General features: G+C 32.0%; 1 protein-coding gene across 1 annotated transcript; it reads left to right on the top strand.

The window, feature by feature from the left end:
- Positions 1 to 26542, top strand: LOC132715092 (uncharacterized). Its single transcript, XM_060698071.1, has 3 exons — positions 1 to 139; positions 24189 to 24312; positions 25402 to 26542. Exons 1-3 carry the CDS (start codon positions 63 to 65, stop codon positions 26491 to 26493), a joined length of 1293 nt encoding a protein of 430 aa, XP_060554054.1. The 5' UTR covers positions 1 to 62; the 3' UTR covers positions 26494 to 26542.
- The last annotated feature ends 943 nt before the right edge of the window (positions 26543 to 27485 follow it).

Below are 27485 nucleotides of genomic sequence, written 5' to 3'. Positions count from 1 at the left end.
GATGGTCATTTGGTATTGTACTATATGAGATAGTTACACTAGGAGGATCACCATATCCAGCCATGTCTAATGTAGAACTCCTGCAAGCCCTCAAACATGGTTACAGGATGCCTAAACCTGACAACTGCAGCCAGGAAATGTAAGTTTATTGTACTGGTACCTTTTGATATATATTAATTTTGTACTGGTATACTTATTGACAAAAAGTGTATGTAATATTATAATGGTCAGAGATTATATAAAGTTAGAAAAGGATGCATCATGTCTAATATATAAACAGAAACACTTATTCAATTTCATCTTTTGATTTTTCAAGCAAAAAGAAATTGTCTTATGACTAAAATTTTCTTTTCTCTTTCCTTCTTTTCTTCTTTTTTTTGTAACATTTAGTGACTGTCTTAGAAAAATGAAATATGTTTTATGTAGAACATAAGTGTATACTTTATGAATACAAGTCTATAACTTTAATTAAACTGGTGTACATGTTGTAAAACAATGATATTGTCTAAGTGAAATGTAGAAACAGAAGTCCATGATATGTGAAAGCTACATAGGTCTACTCTTAAAACATTATTCTAAAACATGATAAATGTAAAGTGACTTCTTATGACCATTCATTTTAATAACTCGGATCTTTTGGGTGGTAAGTGATGTACAGTATAATTATAGTACATTACTAATGATACATGTAATTAATAGGTTTAGCTCAATGATGAAAACCACATCTTACTCTCATGTTAATTATGCGTACACAACAGGTTGTTGTGCATGTTAAATATATACTGGCCACCTTAGTTTTGACAGACTGTTTGATCTTTTCCATATTGATGACCGACTTTCTGTTACATGCTCTGACAGTCAAGGGAAAGGGATTAGTCTGTACCTAATCTATAACTAAAGCCACAGACAAGATCCCCACCCCCAAAAACCCAATGTTCAAGTTGACTATTCATGTAAAATATTTTAGAAATGTTAAATGTTTTTGAATGTGAAAATTAAAAAAAAATCACATTCTAAAATTTACTCAGATCATTTACTGTTTCTGATCCAAACCATGTTGCTGTTATTTATTTTGAAAACAATTAAAATAGAGGAAAATAGTATAATGTTTCGTTTTTACCAAAAACGATAACTTTGATCAAAGATATTCGAAATGTAAGAAAAAGATCAGCAATGCAGTTGTTACATAAATTTTCAGTAATAATAAAATAATACAAGCTGGAGCTAAGTTGAAAAATTCAGTAACAATCATGGCAATGAGAATTGTAGAAATTTCTTTATTTGCTTTTAGATTTTTTGTACTATCAATTTTGATTATAGAATAAATTATAGGGCAATGTTCCATTTTGGATTATGACTTTGAAATTCCTGGTACTTGAACTATTATGTTAAATTATTCACGCAAATTTTGAATGATATGTTGTCAGAAAATAATTTGCACCAAGTTAAATAGTTCATAATATTATTATTTCATGCGTAAATATTTGTAAGTCAATCAATATTGTAATAAAAAAAAGCAGAAATCAAAGAAAAATGAGTTAACAGGTGCCAAGTTCTAGTGAACATTGCTGGGATTTTAGTGTAACACAGTAAGATAGGTTATTATCATATGGGCATCTTGATGTTGACTATAACAAACACCTTATGTTAGCAGTGTAATACTGTAAAATACATCTATGATTGTTGGGTAAAAATGTTAATTATTTGACCATGTTGACAAAACTGTTATACATCCTGCAAAGTCTATTACATATTCTGAAAATACCATTAGTTTTATTACAATCCCAGAATGCCCTAGCTTACTTTTCTTGCTATCGAATACTATCAAATATATTTGTAGAATTTTGATCCAATTTACATACAGTGGTTAACATAAATAGTTAATACATATTTACTTCAATAGCAATTAAAAGTATATATCTAAGAGCAAAGTCATCAAATATTTGTATTCTTGGCAAAACAAACTATCATAGTTCATACAACAGTAGATGTACTGAAGTACTGTTGTACTTTTCTTTTTTTGTTAACATTCATGCCTTCATTTTGCTGTTTGTTTTGAAATTAAATGTTTTAAGAGTTATCATCATAATTTCCTAGTTTTGACTTGTTGTAAACTATATCATTCAATGTCATATTAATTGTGTGGCATCGTGACCGAGTTGTATCTCATGGGACTAGTCATCTAAGGATGTTGGTTCAAATCCTCAGGGGCAAGTGGTTGTTTCCTTGAACAAGAAACTTTACACTCATTGCTTAGTACTGGTTGGTTCCAGGAACGAATTCAAGAGTTTTTTTAATAAGCATATAGCTTCCAACACAATCAAATTAAAACAAGTGAGTATAAAGTAAACTAATGTCTTATTAAAAATATAACCATTGATACTTATTGATACCACTTGGGAAAAAAATATCATATTATCATTTCAGGGAAAAGGAAATTTGCAGCTATTGAATAATGGTCTTTTGTAAAAAGGGAAAAATATCTATATAAGAATTATAGGTATTTTATAGTGATGATACAGCAGTGTTTTTGAATGCTTAGTTACCACCATATTGTCATTAAATAGATGACTGATAAGATTATAGAACCTTTAAGAAAGGATTTTAAAAAAAATTCTGTGACTTAAAAAAGAAAACGTCTCACATATTCAGTGTTTTGGCAGTACCTTCTGAGACAAATGAAAATTCAGTTCTTTCATATCATTCTTGTGTTGTCAGAAAAAAAGGTATTTTGAAATTAGTTCAGAATAAAATATCTTTTACATTAGTTAAGAATAAAGTATTTTTAAATAAGCTCATTATAAAGTAATTAGGAATCGGTGTAAGAATAAAGTATTTTAAAAAAACTAATTTTAATTATTATTAAGATAAGTGAAAAACAAGTTTTTGAATAATTGTTTAATATTTTAAAGATATTGACAGCAAATCATACTAGTCTAGAAATAGGATTTTAATAAATATTTTGTAAGGTTTTAGTTATACAGTATAATGTTTGTTAAATGAGTTAACATTGATTATACAGGTGGCAGGTTAATTACAGCATGAATCAAAGCTCATCAAATGTGTTTTGCAGGTGATCTGATATAGAAATAATAGTTTGTGTTTGATGTATAATATACAATACAACAGTGTTGTATCTGCCAAACTTACGCTGACATGTGCCATTACTATTTTAAAATCCTTTAAGGGTGATGGAATACCCAAATAAATATTTAGCAGTTTATTCTTGTGTGTATTGTATGGATGTTTTTTATCATACTTCAGATCTGTTAGCACATGTTCATCAGTTCATGTACAATGCACAAACATCCATGAACATTCATGTACAGTTCATTAAAATTCATGTACAGTTCATGAATATCATCTTGTTCATCATCTTTAAAGAAGTGTTCATGAATAGTGTTCATGAATATCAGGTGTGTTTGCAAAGCATCATAATGATAATATTCTGTCCCACCTAGATATGTTGGGGAAATTTTCATTAATTATTGAATGAAATTGCTGGAACATTTATGTACAGTTCATGAACACTCATTTACCTTTTATGAACATTCATGTCCAGTTCATGAATATCATCTTGTTCATCATCTTTGAAGAGGTGTTCATGAATATGGTTCATGAAAATTAAATGTGTTTGCAAAGCATTAAAGTGCAAAGATCTAATTCTTATAATAATATTCTGTTTCACCAAGATATATTGATATTGAAGAAGTATTTCATTAAATCATTGAATGAAATTGTTGGAACATTCATGTCCAGTTCATGAATTATTCATCTTCTTGTTTATCATCTTTACAGAAGTGTTCATGAATATGGTTCATGAACATTAGTGTTTGCTAAGCATTAAAGTGCAAAGATCTAAGTCTTATAATAATATTCTGTTTCACCAAGATATGTTCAAGAAATATTTCATTAAATCATTGAATGAAATTGCTGGAATATTCATGTCCAGTTCATGAATAATTCATCTCCTTATTTATCATCTTGAATTGTTCATGAATACAGTTCATGAACAATCAGGTACATGTATGTTTGCAAATGCATAAAAGTGCAAATATCTGATTTAATAGTAATATTCTGTCCCACCAAGATATGTTGAAGAATATTTCATTAAATGATTCAATGAAATTGCTGTAAAACTAAGGATAATAACCTATTATGAAAATGGAAAATATATAAAAATCCTCTGATTAAATTCATAATCTTAAAGTACGTCATATCTATCATCAAGCCAAATGTTGTGTACTATAAGGCTGTTCAAATTCTCCCTTCATACTGCCAATATCAAAAGCTATATTCAATAAATGTTGACTTTATCTATCATTTACTGTTGTCCATAGTTAAATCCCAAGCTTTGTATTGTTTACACAAGAATAAACAGTTTATCAAAAATAACTGTAAGCCATTTTTGATGTTCCCCCAGGTGTGATCCTGGCCCATTATTTGCCAAATGTTCAATTTTCGATGTCTATAAAAAACTTGAATGAAATTCTTTGAGCCAGATGATCTTCTAAAATGGTATAAAGGATGGCACAGTGAGGCTTTTGTTGTATACTATAAGCCAATCTTTATAGACCAGATGTTCCATTTGTTATTACTGCTTTTATTATAATTATAATTGGGTTCATCATTTTAAGACGACTTGAAGGGAAGAGTTTTTAAACTGTTGTAGGGTGATAATAGACCTAAGAATACCTGTCACTCAACACTCTATTCTGTACTTTCCTGTGTTAAATAACCACGTAGGTACTCGTGTTTGAAAAGAAGCTGTGTTTATTAAACTCTTAACCCGACGAATTAATGTAATGACTTTCAAGTTTGCCCTCTATAAAAGGGGGATTTCAGGATCAAATTGAGGTACCAGCTGGCTATAGAGTATAGTGGCAAAGGCTAATCATGCTAGGTACCAGCAGGTTAGGGGTAATAACTCTGTTGAATGGTAGTAGCTATAATTACTTCCCTTTGACACATTTATTATGTTTAAAGCCAGGCCAGTATGTACATCCATGAAGGCAGATAAGACTTAAGTTTTAATGGAGTGCTCTGTTTTGGCAATTTGATTGCTTTCCCTTAAATTTACAATGGACCATACCAAATTCAAAGGAGAACAAGTCCATTTTACAAATTTTAGTGATGTATGAGCTTGTTGCAACATTTATTATATTTTAATGAACCTTTAGAATAAGTTATGACTGACTTGTTTTAAATAAGGGAAGTATCATACTAGCTGTAATACAGGTGATTTGTCCATGAAATAGTAAATTAAGAGTTTCTTATTACAGAAGAATGTTTTTTTTACTAATCATAATTGACCTATCTGTAAAAAAAAATCAATTATGAAATGTTTTGTTTTGTTATGCTCCTTGGAGTAAAGATAATCAGTCTTTCAACGCCATCTTTCCTTATTTAATAGTACATCTCCAAAGTTTGAACAAGTACTTGTAGCCTTTGAATTAATAGGTGTTTCATCGCATTTTCACACTGTCATTTTAAAATGTTTAATTTCAGGGTCTAAATATAGTGGCATGCTTGTTGACCTCCTAATTATAACTTTAACACCCATACAATAATTAATGTTAATCTTGAAAATGTTGTTTTGTGCGTAGAAAGACACGGGAGATTTTGTTTTTGTTGTTTTTGCGATTCATTTTTATGTACGATGATATAGAAGGAGCAGGTCTTTATTGCATGTTGACATGCGTTACGAGCGTTAAGTAGTCAGGTGTTAGTGGAAGCAAACAAGTATTTTCACTGTCAACGTGTCATGTTGCGGACAATAAGATACAAGAATCACGCCCATACACGTCACATCAACATGGAAATCACATTATAACACTTGTATGATTTTTTACACTCTTCATTAATTAGCCAGCTTCTTATTGACTCAGTGCCCTGAAAATACCAAATATTGTCAAAATCTGATTGAGATTTCATGTTTTAAATTCCAATTGTGACGCATAGCTGAAATATATATCTGTTTTAAAAAAGTGTTTGTATAGCATTTTAATGATCTATTGCACTTCATATCAAAGTATGAGTTTTTATTTGATTTGCAAAAATTTATGGACATGCAGAGAAAAGGAAATTGAAAAAAAGTTTACAAATTCCAATGTCATGTACTAAATTGTTACACTTAAAAAGTTGAATGAAAGGTTAAAAGAATTTTAACCTTTTTTCAGCATGTTTTTAAAACAATACTGAATTGTATTTGCTTAGATATGCTGAAAGTCCTTATATGACCTTAATAATGTTAATGTGATAAAAAACCAGAGTGAAAATAGCAATAATTCTAACAATAATGGAGGTCATAATATTTACTTTAAGTCTTTGTCTTAAATGGCAGTTACTAACAGAAAATGTTTCAAAAACTAAATAGTTTTGCTGCACAATTATTTTAAGCATTATTCTACTCTTTTAAAACAAGTTTTCCAAAAAAGAATACAGGTTTTTTAGATTTGTGAATGTCTTTGGGCAGGTGGGCATAAACAGTTTGTTCTGATTGTTGCTTCCAAGAATTTCAACTAAGAGCCATGGAAAGTTCTGTCAGGGTTTGTGATTCAATCAATTTTTTGACACAGTAATGGCTGTTTGTTGTTTTTTCATATATAAACAATAAAAAGGGCTCTTTTGCCAAATGGTTAAAGTCATTTTATACTTCTTGCCCTTTACAACTGTGGGTTTGAAATCCGCCAGGGACTTTGAACTCTTTGACCATATGACCTTTGCAGTGTTGGTGCAACATAATAGAGTAATACTCAAGAGATTTCAACCAGTTGGCAGAAAACCTTGTTTGTGTCAATTCCTGCCATTTGTTTATGAAAGTGAGATTTGCAAGTTAAACATTATGCATTACAGAGCTATACAGCACTATATACCTGATGCTTTGTAAACTTCTAAAGTACCAAAAAAATGTTTATAATGGCATATGTAAAGCGCTATATTATCAATCAAGGTGGTCTGTTTATTTCAGGATTTATATACACATTTCTAAACCCAGCTGGTCAGTATGGTATGCCTGACACACCCTGCTCTTTTGTTTGTATATAAAACTTATATGGTATATTTGATGATGTTTGGATGTAGTAAGAACTATAATGAAAGCCACCCGTTCCTTGGCGTATTTCAGCATTGATCTTATGTTGACGTCACAAGTATAATTTGTGTAGAAAATATCTTTACATTATGGGAAGGATAGTTGTGGAAACATTTGGCAATATATTGTAAACATGAAGCTATAACAGTACTGGAGGTCTCATGATAAAACCTCGTACAATATGTGATTGGTACCAGACTTTAAATATTGCATCATTTTTCATGTTAACGCTCTATTGTGTTTTATCATTATTGTTTACATGTCAAAATTTCGACAAAAATATGATCTGTTATGAATTAATTAACCAAGAAATATTATATCTCACAATTTCATAATATTTGTATTTTGAAATGTTCTGTTGTTAATTTTTATAAACAATGTTTGGTCACGATCACGGAGGTTGTGGGTCTGTTATATCCTGTTAGGTGAACACCATTTTCAACATAATATTTCAAACCATGAGATCTTAGGTGTTGACAGTGTTACTTAACTTCATCACATAATATTAAAATGTATTAAGCTGTCTGTAATTTACAGTACTTAATATGTTTTGATTTTGAAAAGGTTTTGAATTTTTTGTTACACGCAAATTGTGCATGCACTAAACCATTCCTGTTGTTCAGATACGCATCATTATATCACAAGGGCTACTCCCTTGTGCATCGGAACTCCAAACAGTGATTTTCGATAAAATGACTGTTTGGGATACATATTTCTTAAGCAAACATTCTATGTTACAACTCTTTTTAGAATTTACCATAAGCTTATGGAAATAATATAATTTTACCATTATAAATTATTATAATATTATTATATATTATATATATATATTATTATTATAATAATACTCATTAGTTCATGAGATTTAGCTTTATACCTTTTAAGTTTTTATGTAACAGAAATAGCATCTAAACACGAGGCTATCTGATTTTTATTAGCCTTCGAGTATAATTCAGATTGCTGAGTGTTTTTATCTTCTTTCTCTTTTGTATCATAGGCACAAATAAAGACAAGTTCCCTGTCATCACACTACTAAACCCCAGAAAAATGTAACCAATGTACGAGCATCTGAATATGTCTCTTCTATTGTTATATCTTTCCCTGTCATCACAATAAGTAAACCCCAATCAACGTGCATGCTCCAGGCAGACAGTGAGTGCAGGTAACTAATAACTGCACTCTGTGTATGTATTGGTATACAATTTAACTCTGACACTTTTTCAATAGTTTAAAGTCTCCAAACTATGATACAGTCATTTCTCATGATATCATAGCTTGCCCTCAATAGTGAACTCACAAGTCACATGACTATGAGATTGTTAGTGGTCAATACACGCAATAACAGAGTGAGTGGTGAGTGTGGGTAGGTAATAAATGTAACGGCCAATAGCCTGTGATGTGGTTAAACCTTTGTTTTTTACAATTAATGTAAATTAACCACTAACTGTTGTAAGATGTCAAACATAAGAAGGATCATAATGCTTCATCCTTGAAATGAAAAATGCATTATCACTGATGGTGAGTTGGAAATCTCAAGAATTAAGGAAAATATGTACTATTCAACTGTATATTAAATTCTAGATGGCTGCTTGTTTTTGTGTTTTAAGAAATGCGATAATAATGAATATTATAGAAAATATCTCAAGCTGATTAATGCCTTGATTTAATCACTTTAATAAATTATATATCTGTCACTGTCCATCATTGATATTGTTAAAATCACATTATTTTCCATCCTCAGTAACACAGACTACTTACCATATACCAGTGTATTATATACCGAATGTACCATGGGTTCCAATGATAATTGAGCCGCGTCACGACAAAACCAACATAGTGCGTTTGCGACCAGCATGGATCCAGACCAGCCTGCGCATCCGCGCAGTCTGATCAGGATCCATGCTGTTCGCTTACAAACCCTATAACAAGTAGCGAAACTGATAGCGATCAGCATGGATCCTGATCAGACTGCGCGGATGCGCAGGCTGGTCTGGATCAATGCTTGTCGCAAACCCACTATCCTGGTTTTGTCATGATGTGGCTCAATTGTTTTCATCAGTATGGAAAGGAAAATAAGCTTATTTTGTATTCTATGGAACAAACATCTTGTATGGAACTTCAAATAAGAAGCCCTGTAAAATTTTTAGAAATTCTCAGTACAGAAATTTTCATTATAATAATATATGTACAGGATACCTTTATACCTATTAATATATTTAAAGTAACTTTAAAGGTTCTGCTATTAATATGTTTATACAGACGTATTTCGCTGGTAAACATTATTTTACTTTTTAAATATTGATAGTATGATAAACAAGAACATGATATCATACTTTAATTTATATATGTATGCATCTTATGTTAAAGAATATTTCTGCCTTATTCAAAACTAATATGTTATCTCCATTTCGTTTTCTGATATTTTGGATGTCGAATACTTCGAGATAACGAGAGTCGACATTACTTGCAATTTCAAAATTATCATATTTTTCTTAATATTTGCCACAGTGTCTACTAGCTGTTTTGAAGGATATATATTAGCCTGTGAGTAAATCCATTAACTCTGACATAGTTGACCACAATGTGGTAGAAGCTGGTGACCAGATTCTTCATGTGGTCTTATAACTTATGATGAATTACTCTATATGTGGGAGGTCTATGAATATTAAACTTTACTATTTCAAAGATGATGATACCATTTTAACATAATGTTTAAATGATATATTTCATAAAGATATTATAAGTGTTGATTCCTTCTAAGTAATACATAACCAGTTGCTAAATTATATTTATTATACTCCCCGTTAGAATTATGCTGGGGCATTCAGATTATACCCATGTAACCAGCCAATACTTAGATCATCTGGCTCATATATGCCCTCTGATCATGATCTGCACTTTTTTCTATTCAGTCAGTACATATTTTGAAATTTCCTAAGCATATTATGAATGATCTGAACAATCTGGACAAGTACATCAAAGCATTTAGCGTGAAAGAGCTAAACATTATTGTATTCTTCATTTACTTTATGCTAAATATTCTTGTATTCTGCATTTACTTTATTTCCTCCCTTTTGTGAAATTGTAATGATCCCTTTTGCCCCCCTTCAAAACCTTACTGTATTTCTTTCATCAAACTGTTTTCTCATTTCCTTGTCTTTCTTGTTTTCCTAAATTTATTTATCTTCCTTTTTGTGTGCTTTATCTGCCACATTGTTTACTTTCTCTTCAGGTACTTCATTTTCCTCTTTAGTTACAATTATTTCATCTTTCTCATCAGTTCCTCTTTGTTGACATCAGCTTCCTCTACATTAAAACTTCAGGTTCCTCTCGATTTACTTTTCATCAATTACTTCATCTTAAATTTCATTTAATTCTTTTCATTTACTTTATCTTCCCTTTCATTAACTTCAGCTTCCTCTCCATTTTCTTCTCTTTCTTTATTTACTTTATCTTTCTGTTATTTTACTTCTCTTCCTTAACTTCAGCTTCCTTTTCATAAACTTCATCTTCCACCTCATTAGCTCAATCTTCCTCTCTATACTTTTCTTCATTTATGTCATCTTTCTCTTCGTATACTTCAGCTTTCTCTTCATTGGCTTCATCTTTTTCTTCATTGACTTCTCTTTATTTTCTTTATCTTCTTCTTCATTTACTTCAGCTTACTTTTTATTCACTTCTCTTAATTCACTGCATCTTTCTCTTCATTTACTTTTTCAATATTTACGTCAGATTCCTCTTCATTAACTTCATTTTCTTCTTCATATACTTCTCTTTATTTACTTCATCTTTCTCTTCATTTACTTTAGCTTCTTCTTCATTTACTTCATCTCCCTCTTTATTCACTTCTCTTCATTTACTTAGTCTTTCTCTTTATTCACTTTTCCATATTTAATTTATCTTCCTCTTCATTAATTTCAGCTTCCTCTTCGTTTACTTCAACTTTGTGTGCAATTTTCTTTTCATTTACTTGCGCATGCTCTTCATCTATTTCATTTTCTGCTTTCAGTAAATACTTTACCTTCCATCCTTGTTATTTATTTATAAATCAATTTATTTTCTGTCTTTGCTCTGATATCTTCACCCAGCTTCATATGATACACTTTGACTTTCTCTCCTGTTTTTGTTACCCCCGCTTACTTTACTTTCTTGTGTTATATTATTTTTTTTTATCACTTTACTTTGTGACTTCATTCTTTCTCCTCCTTTGTTTTGTATTTTTGTTTTCTCACTTAAGCAAGCCAGTACTTTTTAAATTAGTAAATACCTTTATAATTTCAAAGCCTATGTTCGAATGAAACTAAACATTTCCAATTTTTAAAAAAAATCACCTATGATGCTCCATTTTATGTAAGCTAACTTTCCAACTGGAAAATTTAGTGAGTTACACGAAAGCGAATAAAATGTATTTGTATGGAGAAAATGAACTTCAAAAGAGTTTATTCAGGTAGAAAAACCTATTTACCTACATGTTGTGTATACATGTCTAGGGATGAAACGATATTTCCCCAATGCCACCTACCTCAGGACAATTATTGGAATGAGTTTTTAACGACTCTGATATGAATTCTGCCCATCAGGATCATACCTTTATCTGCTCTATCATGATATATATGATTTTATATGATATATATCTCATCCCAGGGAACACTACGTCTTTTTAGTGGCTAAAATGCTATCCCTCATCTTTGACTATATTTGTGTTTGTGACTATTGTGAAAATTAATTAAATGCAAATTATTCAAAGATGTATTATGATTTTTTAATAGGAAAAGTAAATAAGTTTGTATTATTTTCTAATATATCATGAAGGTATAGAACAGTGATGGCCAATGTTATCTTCACATTGATAAAGATGACATGTTATAAAGTGTTTTCTAAAAATGGTTTATGTTTGAAAATGAAGTGTTTCCTCCCTATTGAAATCATCCTCAGCTCTGGTTGTTTTTTTTTTCTCAATTTTATATTATTTTTTTTTGTAATATTTCATTTTGTAAAATTTTCATGAATTGATAAAGAAATACAAAGTTTTTTCACCCCAACTAGCAAGAATCTGTTGAAAGAATTCATACAGAGGTTTCATTATGTAATAAATAGCTTTGCTTAAGTATAGGATACATTGAAGCAAACTTTGCCATAAAGGGGAGGGACTTTATTGTGATCATATTCAAACAGAAAATCAAATTTATTAACAGGTGATTGTGAATTGATACAATTTATGTTCATTGAAAACATGATTTCTGTATAGGAAGACTTAAACTTCTGACTAATTACCTTAAAGGACAAGACTGCATGCAAATTTGAATTAACTTTTACTCCCTTTTACTCCCTTGAATTCATGTAACAGTCTTGGCTGTCTTTGCTTCCTTATCTATCCATTTTTGATTAAAAGTTGTTTAAATTATAGAATAAAAAAAAATCATGTCCCCAACAGTATAGCAAAGATATGATAGTAGGATTGGCTCCGTGATTTGCTGGTATAGACCTTCCCTATTGCAGTCTAAGCTCAAAAACCAATAAAAAAGAAGAAAAAAAACAAATTTATGATATTCATAATTCATGAGTCTTAGAAGTTTTTTTTTATGAATTAAGTCCAATAATCATGCTTGTCTAAGCTATATGATATATTGTTAACTGTCTAATCCTGCATTGAAACCTAAATTAGGATATGTGACCTTTATTTGCTCTTCATATATCGTTTGAACCGCAAAATTCTGGAAAGCTCGGATCCCTTAAGAGCAATGAAAACAAAAACAAATAACCGTCTCAATAAATAAATGATTCAAAACTAATATTTGTACATCATAAATTTCTTTTCACAATACTTGTTTTTTTTTCTTCCAAGTCTAAAGTCATTGTAAATTATAAAATAGGAAGATCTCTTACAAGCATTGGAAACTTTCAGACTTGATTTGATCTTCATTGAAACACGCAATCCTATAGTCCTATAGTGTATTTCATTATTGTCTATAATTTCAGGTTATACTTCAATCTGTTTAACCCTTACTAAAGTCTGAAATCTGTGTGTCAGTCTTTTATTCTCAACAAAACCATTCATCATTTATTGGGAAAATATTCCAAATATGGACTGACTGATTAGTGAACAGTGCAGATCATGATCAGGCAGCACATATTTATTGCCCTATCTTTGCCCTATCTTGGTCTGCACTGGTCAAATAGGTAGAATCCAGTGCCACCAGCAGAGTAACAAAGTGTATCCTGATTTTTAGTCATTCTGCTCCTGATTGTGCTCACTGAACTTAATCTAAGAGCCCAAAGCATTCAGAATACATGAAATGTGCCATCTTGAATGAAAGCAATTTCTCCAAACTTGGAGTGTACAATCTCATATGTTGCAGATGACATTAAAATTATTGAATCCAACAATTTTTTGCTTGTTTTCAACTCTTTTTTATAAATACAAATGAATAGTGGTGCCATAGAAGAAATTTTGGTACATTTAAATTTTTATGACCAAATTCTTTAAAAATCAGGGTCTGTCTTAGACAAAGAACATCTTCAAACAGATTGGTTTTATGCACCAGACTTGTGTTATATATGCATTGTAAAACAACAACATTTTACCCCATTTTTTTCTCTCAGAATTTGCCAACCTGCATCAGTCTATGATCTAGTGGTAGCTCTTGCTGAGAAACTAAATCATTTAGAAGTAATATATTAACTTCTTCATTTCACTAGTCTCATCTAGATACGCTTTATCGTTAGCTTTCATTTCACAGGTCTTAATTGCCTAATATCAATTAGGTTTATGAATTACTGCCAGTAGAAAAGATGGCTTTATACCTGATACTCTGAGATTAGGGCATACTTGTTTCATTGTAGCCCACTGTTTGTAAGATAGAAGATATATTATTGATGGTAGGGTTAAATGTTGGTAAATATCACTTATTGATTGTATCTGTAACGGCTCCCACACCTGGTTAAATTCCTCAATGCTGGATTCCGGCTTCCCTACCCAGGAATGAAGTAGCTCTCTGTGAAATATGACTTACTTTAACAACAACACCTGTACGATTTATGGGTATCTCATTCCCTATAATCATTTCTCACTGAGATCAACTTAATTTATCATACTAGTTTTGTTTTCCTAGAAATTCCAGACATAAAAGACAGAATAGGAAGGTCATGATTAGATTATAACAGTGAGAAGATTTGAATTCATTCCTTTCAGTTGATGATTGTAGTGGTCTATATTTTCATCAAATTTTTTTTATATATTTTAGCATCATATACCGGGTAATTTTACAATGTAATTGCTTCAGTTAAAATTTACATTTGGTATAAAACTATGTTTTTTTTAGTATATTATCATAGGTTTACTTATTTAATGCCATTAGTGATTATTATTTGTCTATTTCAATAGAGTCATATAGAGCCAGGTCAGGGTACATTTGTGCTGTCTGATCAGACTCCCTTACTATTGGCTGCTTAATTTTAGTTTATTTTTATTGTCAAAATTCCTCATATTAACAATGGGCAGGAAAGGATGACAGCATAATATACAACTTAAAAAAAATGTGGTGGGTACATATGTACACCTGATTAATTGCTTGAGAAGGTATAAGTTGTGGTTTATGTAACTTGGAAAGAGCATTACCCATGATCAATGATTTTGATGTCATTAAGACAAAGGTCAAGGTCACAGTGTTACTAAGTGTTAAATTCTTATCTGATTAATAAGTTGTGAAGGAATAAGCCTTAAAGTTTGTTAATCTAGGAGATGACCCTTGTTTATTTTGAAGTAATTAGGGCAAAAGTCAAGGTTACATATTAAGTCTAGGTATATACTTATGGTGGTCATTTAATTTTAGGTCAAGTTAGGTCAAAGTTAAGGTCACTCAGTCATGCTTATAATATAGATTTGTACACTTTTCCTCATGCAGCCCTCATTTATTGATCCATGTCTAAAATAAATGGTATGTAAAAATCATATGTAGTTTTTATCCTCAGGAAAGCATCCATTGTCTTTGGAGAATTGCCTTGTTTTATTATTATATCAGTATTTACCTTTTAATAATTATTCAATACTTGTATGTTTAGAATTCGTAGAAATAAATTGTTAACATTCAGTATTAAGAATTTCATTATTTACATTAGTAGATTTTTTTGTATGATTGAGTAAAACTGTTCTTGTTTTATATATAGTTATTCACAGTTTTACATCTATGTGACATATTACACTGTACATTGAATGTCAGGAGGTTTTATAGTTGCAAAAAATGGAGAAATTTTATTATTTCTAATGAATTTCATTGTTGATGTATTATTGTTTATACTCTATAACTCATTGCTTTTAAAGGCATTTGATTACCTTTGTTCATGCATTGGCCCTTTTTTTGTTCAAAATTTCAGCATAAAATTGACAGTTATGGGTATTGCAATTGCGGCGCTGAAACGAAAGTTTCATAAAAATCTGCCAAATCGGTGATGGATGTCACCGAGAAATGCTCGGAGATAGATTTATTTGTACGTGTATAGCCCCGCACCGTACGATCTGAAGCGTGTAACAATAAAATAACGTTCTCCGTAGACATCAATTTTCATGTCAGTCTTTAATAAGGATCGGTCCATAACCTTTGATGTACATGTTATTTTTACACATATATAGAACAAATGTGCTATTTTTATACACTTGTGACAAAAATAAACCATAATTATTGAAAATTATGTCAATTTTCCTCACATTATCATTTATCAAAAATCATTGTCCATTCAAAAAACAATAACCACATTGAAACAGGCAATGAAATATGATATTATAATGATATATGATATTTTTATGTGTACCAGCCCTATTGACAGCTATGTTTACTTGTGCAGCTGAACATTACAACATTTTGTTTCAAGTGTTGTTATATCACTGAAGGCTATTTAAATTTCAACACCTACTGTGACAAGCTATCCACTACCACCCACATGCAAGTGAAGCTATTCACTACTATCCATCTGTGTTCTCTAAATAGCTCAGAGCTACTGCAATACAGTGTTGTAAAAATATGATTAAATATTTTGATTTATAACTTAAATAGCCTGAAACCATTAAAAAATGACCATTATTAAGCAATAACTTTGTTTCTGTCAAAAACCATATATATATAATTGTATCAATATATCAACAGAAATAAATAATCTAAAAGTGGTTTCCATAGCATGGTAAATTGTACTGAAAGTTTCTTTTCTTATCATTTTATATATTTTAAATAACAATAAACATCAAATGTAATCAATGTTGTCAAAATTTCAATTATAAGAATGATTAATTACATCAGTTTTTATGTTTTATATTACTCCCTAAATGTTTTACATATCAAATTCAAGTATTTTGATTAAGAAAACAACTGTTTGATTATTTCCTATTTTAATTTCATTACCCAATGTTTTTTCATCTCCCTTACTGTTGTTTTATATATCATTCAAACAGCAGGCTTGTTATTGGGTAAAATACCAGTTCTCAAAAGAATCTTTGAAAATATATATGAGCCGCACCATGACAAAAACAACATAGTGCGTTTGCGGCCAGCATGGATCCAGACCAGCCTGCGCATCCGCGCAGTCTTATCACGATCCATGCTGTTCGCTATCAGTTTCTCTACTTGTTATAGGGTTTGTAAGCGAACAGCATGGATCCTGATCAGACTGCGCTGATGTGCAGGCTGGTCTGGATCCATGCTGGCCGCAAACCCATTATGTTGGTTTTGTCATGACGCGGCTCATTTTTATACATTTAGTTTGAGAAATGTATAAACATTCAATAATAATGCCCCCCTTTTGGCTGAGGAGTTGCCTTTAGGGGTTGAGGCATCTGAATTTGCAGCCAACATTTATCCCTGTGTGATCATAAGAGTGCACTAAATGTGTTCAAATATCATGAGTCTATGTATCTCTAAGGTCCACAAGGTGTGGTGGTTTTGAACCCCTAGATGTTGCTTTAAAGTTTGTAACACCTGAGATATTCCTGCTTTGACGCTGTAGGACCTAAATTGTCTTGATGGGCCGTAAAAGCAAACAAAAATACAAACAAATTTAATTGAATGAATATCCAGGTAAAACTATGAATGTATTCTGCAAAATATAACAAAAGGTTTTCTATTCTAAGTATTTTTATCACCAAAATTCTATTAAGAGGAGTAAGAGAATTGTCTGCATATTATTAGTTAATTTCTATGGATATTTTTACTATAAAGATTAAAGCACTCATTTTGTACTGGCAACATATATTTACACATTACAACACTTTTTAAGTTTTCATGGAAAATAACATGAATATGAATGTGAGCTGCTTTAAAATATAGCTTTAAAACAGTTTTAACATATAAATCAATAAAAAACAAATCATCAAGTAAACAGTTTTAATCTATCTGATTTCATAAAGCCAAAATTGTGACCAAGTACATTTCATTTCAGTTCTTTAACTTTATTTAATTGGTATTTTTTTTGTTATTCAATTCTATTGTAACAAAGTAACTGTCAGGATAAGTAAATAAAAATCAATTCAAAAGCTGTATTGTTTATTATAATATAGACACTAATGCTTCTTTTCACTATTTACATAAGTAAAGTAAGTTTGTTATTCTTGTCAATTGAATAGAAGTTTATAGATCATATTATTATAAAACAGGGGATAATCTGTATGTATCATGGGGGTATTAATTGATAAACATCAGCAATAATCTGCTTGATTTTGTCTAAGTTGACAATGACTCCCAGCAGATAACCATCAGTCAAACACTAATCCCAGTCAAAGATTGAAATAATGATCATAATCAGGTGACCGATCTTGACTGATCTTGGACATTGGCTTTGCAATTTAACCTTTTACAGTGTCAGAAGTTTCACTGTTCTATATTTATATACATGTACATCAAAATCAGGTGACAAGAATCTTGGACCATGGCTTATCTCAAACTGTGTGTGTGTTAGAACTTTCACTTTGATTAAGTTGTTGTCATAATTATGTTATAATCTTGACACACCACAAACCATTTGCTTTCAGACACAAGCATATGTTCTGTACCTAATTAGAATATTCATTTATTTCAAACTAATACTTTGATAACCCTTTTAGATAATTTTGGCAATGATAATTTGGCTATATGTTACCAAAATAGTAAAGTCAAAACAGAACTATTGATGGTTGCCCATCTCTCACTGCATGTACATGTTTCCCTTGATGTAAAAAAGTTGATGGTAACCCATTGACTTTCTTCGTTTCATAATTCCATTGATAGTTGCCCATTTTACACTGATTTCATTGATTGTTGCCCATTTGATGCTGTTTCCATTGATGGTTGTCTATTTGACACCATTTCCATTGATGGTTGCCCATTTGATGCAGTTTCCATTGATGGTTGTCTATTTGACACCATTTCCATTGATGGTTGCCCATTTGATGGCTGTTTCCATTGATGGTTGTCTATTTGACACCATTTCCATTGATGGTTGCCCATTTGATGCAGTTTCCATTGATAGTTGCACATTTTACTCTATTCCCATGAATTTATAAACAATGCACACCATAAAAATTATATGCACAGAGTATGTATTTAACTTAAGTATGAATGTTCAATATAAGTAACACTCTGTATTTGGGTGTATCATCAATATTTGTTATCCGATTACAATATATATTAATGATCTGCTTTGACTGAATCTATGACAGTTCTAAGTTATACCATCATGACTGCATGTAGTTAATTCACTAGTTATAACTAGTTTCAGTATTGTGGGAGTAACAGAAATATATCTTCAGTACTTTCTTCATTCCAAAATTACTTAACATCCGCTTTGTTTAAATTCATATTTTCTCTGTAAGATTGGTTTTGACATCTCAACAACTTAAGATAGGCAGTGAACTGATTCCGTGTATGATAAAATCATCAATTTAACATTATTTTAAATGGCATATTAATTTCCGTGATTATTTTCGATCAAATTGTTTTCAGTTAACTTAAAAATGCTTTAAATTGCGGTCACATAAACTGCTTATACAGCTGTTTTGATACAGAAACTTTAATAGTTTGCATAAACGAATGTTCTATGAATTCTTATTATAAAGTCGTCAAATATTAATAGGAACAATTATAATTCATGAATGAATGTTTTCAGCTATTACAAGTAATATTTCATTCATATTTTCCCAACCTTGAGAAATTTGACAGTTAAAATAGGGATAGAGTTCCACCTTTTTAAAACCCAACATAAATAAAGTGGATACATAAAATGTCAGATCTCACATGATTATAACCTTATAAAGGTATTTTATATATCATATTAAGATATTTAACATAAAATACTGTCAAGTGAAAATTTAATATATAGTCCTCTACCTGCTGAATTTCTTAAATTGACTTGTCCATCTTTCGATTTTTGGAACTGTCCACTGTCATAATTTGGGAAATGAATATGAAATTTTAGGTTGGTATAAGGCTAGCCATCACTTTGGTGCATGGTAGAAAGCACATTGTCCCAACACTGGTGCATGGTCGAAAACGCATTGTCCCATCACTTTAGTGCATGGTCGAAAGCGCATTGTCCCAACACTGGTGCATGGTCAAAAGGGCATTGTCCCTTTACTTTGGTGCATGGTTGAAAGCGCATTGTCCCAACACTTTGGTGCATGGTCGTAAGGGCATTGTCCCAACACTTTGGTGCATGGTCAAAAGCGCATTATCCCATCACTTTGGTGCATGGTCGAAAGGGCATTGTCCAAACACTTTGGTGCATGGTCAAAAGCGCATTGTCCCATTACTTTGGTGCGTGGTTGAAAGGGCATTGTCCCAACACTTTGGTGCATGGTCGAAAGCGCATTGTCCCATCACTTTGGTGCATGGTCGAAAGGGCATTGTCCCAACACTTTGGTGCATGGTCGAAAGGGCATTGTCCCAACACTTTGGTGCATGTCAAAAGTGCATTTTCCCAACACTTTGGTGCATGGTCGAAAACACATTGTCCCATCACTTTGGTGCATGGTCGAAAGGGTATTGTCCCATTACTTTGGTACATGGTCGAAAACACATTGTCCCACTACTTTGGTGCATGGTCGAAAGTGCATTTTCCCAACACTTTGGTGCATGGTCGAAAACACATTGTCCCATCACTTTGGTGCATGGTCGAAAGGGCATTGTCCCATTACTTTGGTACATGGTCGAAAACACATTGTCCCACTACTTTGGTGCATGGTCGAAAAGGGCATTGTCCCATTACTTTGGTGCATGGTCGAAAACACATTGTCCCACTACTTTGGTGCATGGTCGAAAACGCATTGTCCCATTACCTTGGTGCATGGTGGAAAGGGCATTGTCCCAACACTTTGGTGCGTTGTCGAAAGGGCATTGTCCCAACACTTTGGTGCATGGTTGAAAGCGCATTGTCCCATCACTTTGGTGCATGGTCGAAAGCACATTGTCCCATCACTTTGGTGCATGGTCGAAAGCACATTGTCCTATTACTTTGAAGCATGGTTGAAAGCGCATTGTCCCATTACTTTGGTGCATGGTTGAAAGTGCATTGTCCCATTACTTTGGTGCAAAGTTGAAAGCGCATTGTCCTGCATGGTTGAAAGCGCATTGTCCCATTACATTGGTGCAAAGTTGAAAGCTCATTGTCCCATTACTTTGGTGCATGGTCGAAAGAGCATTGTCTCAACTCTTTGGAACAACATTAGAATGTTATTCATGGTAAGGTTGCTGTGATTTTAGGTGCAGAATGACTGAATTCTTGTTTTTTGTTTTATTTTAAAAAAAAGCTTTTTAACTAAAATATCTGGAAAACAGGGGATTCCCCAAGTGTAATGAAAACAAACAAAAAAAGGTGAACATTGCAGACTTGTTTTATTCTGAGAGATGATTAATAGTGCAACTCCTTTCATACACCTCAGCACTTGCATATAAATCATAGAATCAATGAACCCAATGAACTAGGAAAATAATTTTTTTTTACATAGTAACAATAATAATTATGTTAACAAGGCTTTTTAAAGTCTTTCAGTGAATTTCAACTTTTGTTGAAGCTCGAAACTAAATAGCTGTTTTAGTGAACAGTATCTTACTTTTTGTTTTCTTGTAATCTAAGATATCCTGAAAATGATAAGAAGAACAACATGATAATATGGTGAACACCTGAACGTGTTAGGCAAACAAACCCAAACTAAAATCTAGCAAATAAGTGTAAAATCCAGTAAAGAGGTGTAAACTATAACAAATAGGTGTATATATTGCAAATAGGTGTAAATTAGTGTAAAAATATCAAATACATAAATATTGTAAAATAAATGATGACAAAATTGATAGAGATGATATAATGTTATAATTCTTAGCAGAGAAAAAATGAGTTGATATTTATTGATAATCTGGAGGTGTGCTTCATTAAAGCTAAAGATAATCTTTTTAAAAATTCAAACAATTATTTTTGCAGCAGATATATCATGGCTTTTTTGTACTTTAAATGAACTGTATTGATAAGATATTGTAGTGTCATGTAATTCAGGGGTGTTGACTTCACCACTTGCCCCTTTCCACTGTGATTCCAATCCCAATAGGGACATTGGATTCTTTCATGTGAGGAAACTTTCCAGATAGCTTATTGAATGTCGGTGGTTCCATTTTAGTGTTCATTAGTGCTTAAAAAATGCATGGAAGGGCACCTGAGGTCTTCCTCTGCCAGTAAAGCTGGAAAATTGCCATAAGACCTATGCTGTGCTGATGCGACATAAAACCCAAACAAACAAAAAAAGAAAAAAGGCTTGTTACTATCTACCAGAAATACCTTATATCAGAAGTCATTACTGACTAAATTTATACAAAAGATTGGTACATGTATTATCATCAGTTGTGAGAAAGAATAATTCTTATCTTTGATCTTTGAGGTACTTTGACAAGTTTTCACAATCGTCAAATATTAGAAATTAAAACAAAAAATAAATGAATAAAAAAAACTCCCAATCAAACGTTAAAATTTTGTACACATTTTGCAGCTGATTGCTGTTCAATAAATTTGAATGCAGTTACACATTTCTGTAAAACCAAAAAAAACTTGAAAGTGCAGCATGGACTTTTTTATGCCTTTAGTCAAAAGGTTTAATGTCAGAAAAATTTAACAATTAAGATTTTTTTTTCTATAAATTTTATGACATAAAAGTAGTTCCATAGTGGTCTTTGACATTTTCAATTTTGATGACTTAAATTTTGATACATTTTTGTTGTACGGATATCGTCTCCATTTGCACCGATACTTGTAATTATCTTTAACGGTTTAAACTCTTATTTCACAGATTGACAGCTAAAAAAGCAAACTTTAAGCAAGGTAATCAAACCAAAACCTATTTGACGTAAATTCCTATAATAATTTTAGCTTGTATTATGAAACGTTTATTTCCAAAATAAGAAAATTGCGTGTTTTAGATAATAATTTACAAAGTCCTTTCAGCAGCTTTTTTAAGATCAAAGAGAGCATAATGATTGTTTTTTATACAGAGATCAAAATAATTGCATTTAGAAATTGGCAAGCAATATTTATTAGTAAAGATCATTCCTTTTTTTGTGTCTAAATTTTAACAAGAACATTAAGTTTTGCTGTGACAGATTTTTTTCCTTCTTTTTTCTTTTTTATAAATAGGTAATTCCACAAAGTGGCATAATTATCTAAATGCAGCCTAATACCTTGAAAGTACCTTGGCTTTATTCATGTAATGACCTCCTTAACTGTGTTTATAATTACATATTTTTCTTCAATTTTGTAATATGAGAATATGATGACTTTAATTACGGAATGCCGTTAGGGCCATCGCCTATGAATGTGTTGATCTGAAACGCGATAGTCGATAGTACGATGGTGAAAACGCGAAATCACAAAACTACGATGGTGAAAACGCGAAATTACGATGATGAAAACGCGATAGTACGATGATGAAAACGCGACAGTACGATACTTCGATGATGAAAACGCGATAAACTATCGTGTTTTCACCATCGTTCTGTCGCGTTTTCACCATCGTAGTTTCGTGATTTCGCATTTTCATCATCGTACTGTCGTGTTTTCATCATCGTAATTTCGCGTTTTCACCATCGTACTATCGCGTTTTCATCATCGTACTGTCGTGTTTTCATCATCGTACTATCGCGTTTTCACCATCGTACTGTCATGTTTTCATTATCGTACTATCGCGTTTTCATCATCGTACTATCGCGTTTTCATCATCGTACTATCGCGTTTTCACCATCGTAGTTTCGTGATTTCGCGTTTTCACCATCGTACTATCGACTATCGCGTTTCAGATCAACACACTCATAGGCGATGGCCCTAATGGCATTCCGGAATGCCGTTAGGGCCATCGCCTATGAATGGTTTTATCTGAAACGCGATACTCGACAGTACGATGATGAAAACGCGAAATCACGAAACTACGATGGTGAAAACGCGACAGTACGATGGTGAAAACACGATAGTTTATCGCATTTTCATCATCGTAGTATCGTACTGGCGTGTTTTCATCATCGTACTATCGCGTTTTCATCATCGTAATTTCGCGTTTTCACCATTGTAGTTTCGTGGTTTCGCGTTTTCACCATCGTACTATCGACTATCGCGTTTCAGATCAACACATTCATAGGCGATGGCCCTAACGGCATTCCGTATTTAATAGGCAACACAGATAAAAAAAAAATAAAAGGACTATAACATGCTTACCTAGCAATTCAATGTATTCTTGAATATGTTCCAAAATCAATGAAAAGTTTAGTCAAGGACTGTAAATATTTTATTATTTCATTTTTTGAATTGTGACAATTGTGATGTTTTTAAAATGGCCAATTTCTCTAACAGATTCCAGGATGTACTCTTGTCCTTGTAAGTTTTTTTGTACAAAACCAGAAACAGATACATCAAGTATTTATCAGCTTCCTTACAATGCACTTTCCTGTTTATTTTGTAGATACACTGTCCCTGCTTGTGTGATATTTCAGCTTTACAGCACTTTTACAGGGACCATTTGACAGTGTGTAGGAGCAAGTATATGTCTTCTTTAAATTTTTATAGATATTGAAAACTGTTTGACACAGATTTATACTATTATTTACAGCTATGACATAATGTTGGAGTGTTGGAAAGAGCAGTCAGAGACCAGACCAAGTTTCAGTCAACTCTGCAATACCTTTACCAGAATGCTTGAGGAAGACTCTTACCTGGAATACTTCAATTTTAATGTTAGTACTACCAGCTTAGTATTATATTGTCAGTTACAATTTCAATGTAAATTTACAAGCTTAGCTTTAAAAAATTGTCAGTGTATTATCTGTTACAATTTTAATGTAAGTTCTACAAGCTTATCTTTTAATTATTGTCAGTATATTTTCTTAATACTTGATTTTACAAAGTCATATAGGAAATGCTTTAAAAAGCTTTTTCCCAGAATGGCAACTGTTTAGGTATGTGGTGTAAGGCATTGGTTAGTGAACCTTTATCAAGTTTGTTCATGACCTGGGGACAGAATCGCCCCTCAGGTACACTTGAATTTACAGGGAGTCATATAGGAAAAAACTTTAAAAACATTCTTCCAATAATTACAAAACCTAAAGCTTAGATATATTGATGTGTAGCATTGTATAGTGGACCACTAATATGCTTGTTCAAATCATTCACCTAAAGTTAAAACTGGCAGGCTTTTAATTTAACACATTCTCATATTAGAAAATCTTTAAAAACATTCTTCTCCTAAACCCCAGTGCCTGAAGCTTATATATTTGGTGTGTAGCATTGTTGGGTAGACCACTTGACAAGAGTTATTTAAATCGTGGTTATGGGGTCAAATTGGTCCTACCATGGGCAACACTTGATTATACATGTATATAGACTCATATAGGAAAAACCTTTTACTCATATATAGAAATACTTTCTGATAAATGTTTATCATGAAGCTTAGAAATTTTTTCAATTAACTTTGTAGACAACTTGATTTCATTTGACCTAGATTTTTGACCTAGTGAATTACTTTGTTAAAGCAGCTAAAATCTCAATATGACATGCCATTGGGTTATATCAGTGGACCACATTTTGACCCTTTGATATGACAAAAGAATAAACGTTTTTGTGTTTGATACACAGCTATAACATTTGAACAATGCGGTGACAATTTCAGGTGCAGAATTGAACTTAGATATAAGCTGACCTAGATTTTGACCTAGTGACATACTTTTAATTTGTATACAAGTCCTTCTATTCAACTACATGTAGTTAAAACATTATTCTTTGTCTTGTTTTATTGTATTTACCATTAAATTGTTTCCCTCTGGTAGGTACCACTGGCACATGACTACTATAGGATCAATAGTGACACAATGGATGATGACATCTTCGACCTAGATGACCAAGGCTATCCAATAAATCTAAACAGTATGCCTGAAACTTCACAAAACGTGGAAAAAATCCCTTCACAGATGTCGATTATAACCACAGAGATCCCTGACCATGACTGTATTATACAGGAGATGTCTAAAGCAGAAAGAAACGAGGATACAATTTCTTACACTGACAGCAATTTTCTTGTCAGCGTTGGAACATCCTCCTCCTTCAATAATGGCCTCTACCCTACAATAGAAAATAGTGAGAAAGACAAGTTAAACATAAGATTTGGTAGTAACCTTTATACAGATGACAACATATGTTCCAATGTCCCAAATAAACAACAGGAAGAAACTGATACTTTGCCAAACCAAAAAGATGATACTGTCAGCGATATAGATTATACTGTCAACAGTTATAACAAAGCTGCTGTAGAGAATAGAACGAGTGCATCTTCAGACAGAACGAGTGCATCTTCAGATGATGTGTTCACCAATTGTCAAGGTTGTACAAGGCTTGCAACCCTTACAGACTTTGAAGCCGGTCTGTATGAAGATTGTAGCAAATTTTCTGAAGTCCCCATTGACGGTGGTTTCTCACAGTGTCCAGATTGTGGCAGACTTGACCTACATCTCACTCCATTTGACATCCATGTCAGTGAGAGGAATGATTCTGCAATTTGTAGTACAGCTTCTGATGACTCTGATCAGTCACAGAGTAACCAATCAGATTCTTCCATAGCAATCAGCGAGGTCTACCTAATGCCTGATAGCCCATCAGCTGAGTCAACTGACACGAATACTTTCAACTTTGACGTATCTGAGAAAATTCTCAACCATGACCATTCAGATAATATTGACAAAGATGATAGAAGAAAACGGTGGCATTTTGAAAACCCGTGTTATACAGGGCTGTATGAACGAGGAACAGTTGACAACCTTTGGAATGATAGAAATTTGTTAAAGAATAGATATATTGATAACTTTCTTATGAAACAATCAAAATCTGACGGCGACATTTGGTGCATTGCTGAGACAAAACTTTGAATTATATTTTATGATGTTTTAACAAGTCAATAAAGATATACCAGCGAATTCATAGTCTTAAGTTTTCAATTTTGATTCGTTTTAAATGGAGTAACAAATGTCTACATGACCTATATATTAATAATGGCAATGTAATATCGCAATTCCCTCTAGGCTTTCAAGGGAACACGATGACGTATATACAGTCAATTATATAGAAGAGCACGTAGTTGCCTTAATTAATTTTGTTTATCTGTCCATTAACGTTCATTATTGTTACGCCTAGTTTCATAAATTGATCAATTATTTTGTTCGTTTTGGAAATTTAGAACCACTCCTTCAGCAATTAAAATTTCAAGTTCTTTTCTTACACCATGTCTATTGTGTTAAATTTCAGAAATACCAATTAAATTTTAAAGATTCCATTTTTGAATGATCCTAATATGATACTTTTAGAAAAGAGGGCTAATGTTAAGCATAATTTCCTATTATTGTTCATATGTTAATGGAATTTTAATGGGCGGTTTACATGATATGTACAAGATTATTTCATTTCAATAAACCGTTTTTTCTCAAACTTTTATAAGTTAATCTGCTTTTAAATAATCACAAATTGATACACCTATCTCTTTAAGATTTATGTATCGTGTAACAGAACCAACCTTATTTTCTTCCATAATAATATTTACTTTGAATGATTAATACTTAAGGGTATTAACTGCCCACTTTTAAAAGAACAAATTTTCTTTATAAATTTTGAATCGAATTTTTGTCTGATCGCTCTTAAATTGGTGTTTTACAATCGTGAGGTATCAATAGACATGTTTTCTTAAGATTGGAAATGATAGGCCAACATAGGCGGATTGTATTTTGACAATAAGCCTCCTATACGGTCCTGGTTCAATATTGTACTTTGGAAGGGTGTTACGCAGTTAACAGTCGAATATGACAGAATAATTTGTAAAGGAATTTTAACCTTTTGTATGTAAAGAGGAAAATATTTTGATAACTTG

Source organism: Ruditapes philippinarum, unplaced genomic scaffold (assembly GCF_026571515.1).
Source record: "Ruditapes philippinarum isolate M1 unplaced genomic scaffold, ASM2657151v2 ctg577_1_1_1_1, whole genome shotgun sequence".
Classification (NCBI taxonomy): Eukaryota; Metazoa; Mollusca; class Bivalvia; order Venerida; family Veneridae; genus Ruditapes; species Ruditapes philippinarum.
This window is presented reverse-complemented; position numbering and strand designations above follow the sequence as displayed.